General features: G+C 36.6%; 1 protein-coding gene and 1 pseudogene across 1 annotated transcript; one reads left to right on the top strand and one right to left on the bottom strand.

Annotated features, from left to right (window-relative positions):
• Nucleotides 1-394: 394 nt before the first annotated feature.
• On the top strand, nt 395-2,878 carry LOC110419414 (Pentatricopeptide repeat (PPR) superfamily protein). The gene is made up of 2 exons (XM_021432448.2): nt 395-2,473; nt 2,627-2,878. Exon 1 carries the CDS (start codon nt 469-471, stop codon nt 1,849-1,851), a length of 1,383 nt encoding a protein of 460 aa, XP_021288123.1. The 5' UTR covers nt 395-468; the 3' UTR covers nt 1,852-2,473; nt 2,627-2,878.
• A 479-nt stretch (nt 2,879-3,357) lies between these two features.
• On the bottom strand, nt 3,358-4,557 carry LOC110419693 (cytochrome b561 and DOMON domain-containing protein At5g48750 pseudogene; annotated as a pseudogene).
• Nucleotides 4,558-7,561: the final 3,004 nt, after the last annotated feature.

The raw sequence follows: 7,561 nt of genomic DNA, 5'->3' as shown, positions 1-7,561 counted from the left end.
TTTCAAAAGTGGAAGAAAAACACTTTTCTTGCTTATGTTAATTATTTTATATATTTATCCCTAATTTCCTTCCTCCTATTTTTCATCTTTCATACCAAAGGTAAAGAAAGAAAAGCAACCCTTTATTTATTTTTCCTTCTTTCTATTTTCTGTCTTCCTACCAAATATAAGTTCATGAAATTAAGCAATTTTATATTTATGTTTAATGGTCACTTATGAGTTTATATTTTTTATTAAAATAATATAAAACAATTTTGATCGATCTTTTAATATTTTCTAATATATCTTCAAAATTAATTTTAAATTAAGATATATTATTTACATAATAAAATAATAATTTCATATTGACCCCAGCTTCTTTTTAGACAGGTTTGCTTGTTAAACTTCAACGGATACCTTGGCGCCAAACAAACCTTTTAGGCTCTCCAAAGCAAAACACAGAAAACAACAAGGAAAACAAAGCAAAACATGAAAACTCCAAAACCCATCTCTCCTTTTAGGCTCTCCTCTCTTCTCCGCAGCGAAAAAGATCCGACCCTCGCTTTCAACATCTTCAAAAACCCAAACCCAGACCTCAAACCTCCCGGCAAACCCTTCCGCTACTCCCCGCTTTCCTATGATCTCATCATAACCAAGCTTGGCAGGGCCAGAATGTTTGATGAGATGGAACAAGTTCTACACCAACTTAAAAATGATGCCCGTTTAGCCCCAGAAGAGATCATCTTTTGCAATGCCATGAAGTTCTATGGTCGTGCGTGCTTGCACGAACGTGCACGTCAATTGTTCGAGGAAATGCCTGAATATCGTTGCCAAAGGACAGTAAAGTCTGTAAACTCGTTGTTGAACGCGCTTTTGTTGAGCGAAAAGTTTGATGAAATGAAGCAAGTGTTTTTCGGTATGGAAAAATATGCCCGTCCGGATGCTTGTACTTATAATATATTGATTCGTGCCTGCTGTTTAAGTGGGTGTTTGGATGATGCTTCAAACCTGTTTGATGAAATGCAGAGGAAAGGTGTCAAGCCTAATGCGGTGACGTTTGGGACGTTGATTCAAGGGCTTTGTATGGAGATGAAGGTAAAGGAAGCATTTAAGTTGAAGGCGGATATGGTTAGGCTTCATGGTCTGTGTCCCAGTCCATGTACTTACTCCATGATGATTAAAGGGCTTTGTAGGATTGGTGAGTTGAGTTTGGCAATTAGGCTTAAGGAGGAAATGGTTGGGAATAAGATGAAAGTGGATTCATCTACATATTCTACTTTAATTAGTGGGCTTTTTAACGTTGGGAGACAGGACAAGGCTCTTGGGATCTTTGAGGAAATGGCTTTAAATGAGTGTAAACCAGGTACGGTTACCTACAATGCGATGATTAATGGGTTCTGTAAGGTGAAGGATTTTGAAGCAGCTTACAGAGTTCTTGAAGATATGGCTAAGAAACAGTGTAAGCCAGATGTTATTAGTTATAACATCTTAATTGGTGGGTTGTGCAAGGAAGGGAAGTGGAGTGAAGCTAATGATTTATTTGAAGATATGCCAAGGCAGGGGTGTAAACCTGATGTTGTGTCATATAGGTTGCTTTTTGATGGGCTTTGTGGTGGATTGCAGTTCAAGGAAGCAGCATTCATTATGGATGAGATGATTTTTAAGGGCTATGTGCCGCATTGTGCAAGTATACATAAATTTGTCTCTGGGTTGTGTCAGAAAGCGGACATGAAGTTATTATTGATGGTTTTGAATAGTCTAGCAAAAGCAAATGCAATTGATCAAGATGCATGGCTGATGGTGATTTCTAAGGTTTGCCAGGAGGATAAACTGTCAATTTCATCTGAGATTCTGGATGCTCTGATGCTGTAGTGGTAATGACAATGTTGGTTTATCCTGTCATGACCTTGTTTTAAGTTTTAACGTCTTTGAATGTGGATAATTTGGAAGTCAAGTTGCAACTTAGCTAGCGATGTGTCATTGTGCCATTCATAATATTTAGCTTGGCTTGTAGTTTGACCATTTAAGTTCTTTATGCAATGAACTGATTAGACCACAAAGAGAGTTGTGTTTCTGGTTTGCAAGAGGTAAAGATTTATATCAAGAGAAGCTTGAATATTTTGAGGTTAGGTAGTAGTTGCCTATTGGACTTGTAGGTGTATATGGCTGTTTGACGTTACATTGGTAACTGATTGCTTTATGAGGTACAAGCATGAGTCAACTGCTTAACTGGTTTCTCCTCTTAACTAGCAGCATCTGCTATCTCACAGAAATTTGGAACTGGAGCATTCAGTAGATTCGATGCCAACTGTTGTTCTGATTATACGCTCCCAATTTTCTTGAAAGTTGGCCTTATTATTGGATTATCGTGATTTTCTTTTGAGTTAAATTCCCTAGACAGTTGTGAATGACTCAAATGTAGCAATTTTGTGAAGTAAACTATTGGGGCGAGGGACGGGGACCCAAAAGACAGCTTATGGGATGTTTATATAAGGTGCATCCTCATCATTTCAGTTTGGATGATTTGTTCGACCTTGTTGCTTTTCAAACTGGAAGACAGTGTTTGCATGTATTGCTTGGGTTGCAAATCAACTGAGCACTTGACTAGCAACAATGTGTAATGTTTCTTACTTTGCTGGTTTTGCAGAGAATTCTGAAGCGAGAAAATAGAATACGTATGGTTGCCATGGCTTTCGAATGGCAAGGAGCAGGGCTTTTGAATACACAGGAGCTTAATTGATTGTAAAATGGGATATGTGCAGATTGTGTGTTTATTGATCTTGTTTGTACAGATAGTTTTAAATTGTAAAGTGGCATACGGCAGATTATGTGTTTATATGAGAATTCTTATACTATATATTATTGAGCATGTATATCCTATCAGGCTATCACTTATCATGATTTTTATTTTCATGACCTTTTTTGGCAAGTAATTAATGATGTATGATTTCCTATAACAATGTTTTTTTGAAAGGCAATTTCCTATAACAATTTGTAGAGGTACATTCGCTTAAAACCATTGTAACTTATGAAAACTTTTATTCACCTAATTCGAGCTTTAATTTTTTTATCATTTGTCAAACATATTTGGATATCATGGCTTGTTTCGATAATAAAGACAAAAAAAATTCAAATAAACCATACATATTGAAAGCGTGCTCTGGAATTTAGACAAATAATTCTTGTACTAAAAATATGATCTGAAAAATGTGTCAAAACTCAAAATTGCTAGAATACTTGAACTATTTATACTAGCTTTTCCAAAACAAGAGTCAAGAGACTGGAGAGTAAGCTCGAAAAGAACTGAAATGAAAAACAAAAACAACTTGAGGCAAAAACCTGGAAAGAAGTCTAAAAGATCAAAGCTTAATATTATTTCTAAGCAACTATTTGATTCTGCATGGTAGACTTTGATGCGTTGATCCTCTTGAAACAAGCGACTGCTTCTAAGATAAGGGCAATAAATCCCAAGAACGAGAGTGCAGCAATGTAGGTCAATTGAGGCCAAGTCCGGATCCCAACATGCACCATGTGAAACCCTAAGAAGACGTTGGCAATGCTTAAGCCAATGGTTCCGTAGCCAACCGAATAGTGAAAGATGTTGAAGTAGATTCTCTTTCTATCTTCCTTGTTTGGTCTGTAATTGCCTACTATTCCTTGAATGGCTCCAAGACAAAGAAGGGTGATGCCAATGTATTGATGGCTGACTCCTTCAACTCCGACTCCAAGCCAAAGCAAAACACCAATGATCCCTCCAGCCAAACCCAACAAATAAGCTGTGCATTGACAAAAGATATGGGCATGAAACCATGCAGGGCTTGGCCCCAGGAACTGTTTCCCATGCCTTGCTATCAAAGCTCCAACGGGTATCAGAAAACCCCATCCGAATGTGCATAGAACTCCATGAACTATTTTCCAATAGCCTATTGAACTTGTCCTGTCTATAACAACCTTGCCCGAGAGGAAATCCAAGGTTCCCATTGAACCGACATTTGGACCAGACAATCGGTGCATTCCAGGAACATCCCCGACTAACGGTCCTACTTGCCAAAGGTGATTCACGGTTGTGGTGTTGGCAGGCACTGCCAAAGTTGCAAAGATAATCATCTCGTTATCTTTAACCATGGAGGAAACCCGATTAACAAGGAACCTGATGTCCCCTTGTTCAAGCTGAGTTGCGTAACTTGTTATAGGAGAAGCATAAGCCGCCATGGTTCCATCATCTTTCCGAAACGCAACCAAAGCTTGTGAACCGACCATGCCCTTCGCCTCGGGATTGATAGCCCAGGAAATCCATCTTGGTGACTTGTCAACACCGCTCTGCCTAAACGCAATCTCGACTGTTTGAGACAACGAGATGTAGTTCCAATGAAGTGAGCAATCCAACGACGGTAAGTCGCTGCACGAGGCAAACGTCTTGCCTTCATCAAATCGGTGGTTGCTGCAGGTTTCAGCAGCACCAAGAGGGCATAAGAAAGAGAGCAAAAGAAAGAAAAACAAGAAGGATTTCAAAGACGCCATGGAGAATATGGATGGATGATCAGAGCAATAATTCTTAGCATCTACCGTATTCTCCATTATATACAGCTTAGACAGTCGGTGTTGTAATTCCTTTCTCTTCAAGTTATCTAGAATAATCTTTTTTTTTTGTTTAAATTTAAACTTCAAGAGTATGTATTATACCATATTAAATAAATTATATAATAAATAATCTCAACTTTACACCAATTTTCTCCTTTAAAAATGTTAAATAGAAAGCTTTCTTTTTTCTTTTTTAATTGCAATGCAAAATACACCTAGCCAGCTTCTACCCTTTTTTTTTTCTTTCCTTTGCTTATTTTCACTATTCGAAAACTATTTGCTTAATTTACCTGTTAAATATATATATTGAATTTAGATGAAAAATTAAAAGCACAATTTGTTTTTCAAAACACAATCTATACCAACTACTTAGGATAAGTTATTTCTTGTGCAACCAAAAGATGGAAGATGAAAAGTGTGTGAGGGATTCTAACATTTAATTTATAAGTTAATATCTTAGGATTTAAAAAATTCTAACTTAACCTGTGGAAATTATCTTCGACTATAAGGTTACAGTTTATCATAAGGAATTCGCTAGGAAGGAAAAGGGCATAATTATTTATATGTGCCATGACTTTTTTTTGTAGCTCCAAATTTGGAATTTGAACAAAATTCATGTCAATTAACATTAAATACCAATAAACCCACCGCAGAGTCAGTATCAAAAAGGAATTAGGCCTGGAATTTTGATATTGAGGATTTGAAAGCTCAAGCATCTCTGGTGCATGATGATGATGATGATATTCACGAGTGCGAAGATGATGATCGAAGCATGAAACCTAGCCTTGGTGATAAGACTGCAGCTTACTTTAGTAGCTCTTCTCCTATTGTACTTTCCAAAATGATGTATGTACGAGCTGGAGCATAATTCCAGTCTAGTTAGTTTGTTAGCTTTTATTTTCTTGGAATTTAGTAATCTTCCAGATTTGAAACTAATGAAAGTCCGTAAATTTTACATTGATATTAGTTGATCTTCTCAATATTTGCATAAAGTTAATTTCAAATTGTTTATAAGATGATGATAAGAAGAGCATGAAATGTAGCTCTCTAATATCTTCAGAACACTGTAAGTTAGAAATCGCAAGCGTCTCTGGTGCATGATGATGATGATATTCCCGAGTGCAAAGATGATGATCGAAGCATGAAATCAAGCCTTGGTGATAAGACTGCAGCTTCCTGTATTAGTTCTTCTTCTATTGTACTTTCCAATGATCTATGTAAGAGGTGGGTCATAATTCCAGCTTAGTTAGTTAGCTGCTGTTTTCTGGGTGTTTCCCCAGCTTGTAAACATTTTCACAGAACTCCTTCTTCCTTTGGATGTTGAAATAAAAACCCAATTATCTCAAAAAATAAGGCTGCAGCTTACTGTGAAAAATATGACTTATAAAACTTATAATTGCACATCATATGCTGGTGTAGTACTAACAGAATGTGCCATGTAAGAGTAAACGGGACAAATCTGGCAGAGATGCATCAAGAACCTTTGGTTCCAAAAACGGCGAGCATAACCAGCGATACAAAGGATACTTGAATACAGAAAATATAGCATCATGTTGACAATTCAAGGTCAAAAAAATGCTACTGTGGTAGATGGTTGTCTTCTAGATGAATTATCAGTATCAAGATATGTATACCAGAAGCTATAATTAGGGAGCCTCTCAAGATCCTTGCAGGTCCATGGTAAGAAAGGAGGATCAACACAGTATGTCTGCATGTTTCGTATCTGACAAGAAGATCCTCAGGTTCTTGAGAATGGCACTTGATGCAAACTGAAGCTGATGTAGACTATTAAAAGGCCCCAAGAAAAGAGCACAATCAGTTCAGGAAAATAAAATATAAGGGCCATAAGAAAGCAAAGTACTACCAGTAAGACTAAGCATTTAATAAAAATGGATGATATGTAAAGTACCAGTGGTGGCAGGGAGTTCAGGATTGCAAATTTCAACTTTGCTTGGCTCATTATTGCAAGATAATGATCAACTTTTTACATCCATTTGTAATGCAGACAGTTTTGAGTAGACAGAGGATAAAAGTGCTTCTCAAGGACAAGCCTTGATTGGATAGCTTCAACACCAATTTGACATTTGAACATCTCTTGAAAAAATTTGTTGCGGCATAAACCATACAAAAAGAAATGGCATCAACTCTTGATGATAGGCATTTCACTGAAAGGTACCTATAGGTGCATGCATGCAAGTGTGTGCATACGCACATTCGCATGTCATCATTGTCTCTGCCCATTGTGTCCTTTCCAAACCTCTATCCCATCTGGTTGCCCATTTTCCATCAAATTCTCATCAAATACATATCATATAGTATTTTATTACATTCTTCTTTTATGCACATTAACAGCATACATATTAAGAACAGAATGATAAGATTTCTACCCATCTAACCATAGAAAAAGGAGATTCTACCCAAACCCTCAACCACCGTAGCCACACTAAGTTGGCTACACACTTTGACACTGGTTGAACCAAATCTGAAAATACAATAATAACCAATGTAAGTTACTAACACAAGAAAAGAAAAGAATATACAGGCAAATGTAGCCTTTTGTTCTAATATTTTGTGATTGAATTCTCCAGAATGAAGAGTAATTTTATAGGGTGTAAAATTTTATACCATGAACCAAGACTTGTAACATTTGTTACTGACCAACTGTTGTGGGAGGCATAAACTTATTTACACAATCTTTACTTTGAGTTAATATAATTAATAAAGATAAAAGTACTCAAATATTTAGACAATGCTCTGTTGTTTTGTTACGTTATACCTCCAAAATGTTTCTTTCTCGTAAAGCAAGTTCAGTAATATATGAGCTCATCTCCTGCAACCTCTTTGTTTCTTAGTTCTTACAATGATTCTGCCATCTGCTGACAGTTGTAGAAATTGGGCTCAGCCGAAGTCTACAGTCTACAACAATATATTCTTTTTGTCTTCTCTTTTCCTTTTTTAATTAAATAATATGTTCAAAGAAACAAATATACAACAACGAACA

Source organism: Theobroma umbraticum, unplaced genomic scaffold (assembly GCF_002168275.2).
Source record: "Theobroma umbraticum cultivar Fairchild unplaced genomic scaffold, ASM216827v3 scaffold_67.0, whole genome shotgun sequence".
NCBI classification, from domain to species: Eukaryota; Viridiplantae; Streptophyta; class Magnoliopsida; order Malvales; family Malvaceae; genus Theobroma; species Theobroma umbraticum.
Note: the sequence above shows the minus strand (reverse complement) of the source record. Positions and strands in the feature narration are given on the sequence as shown.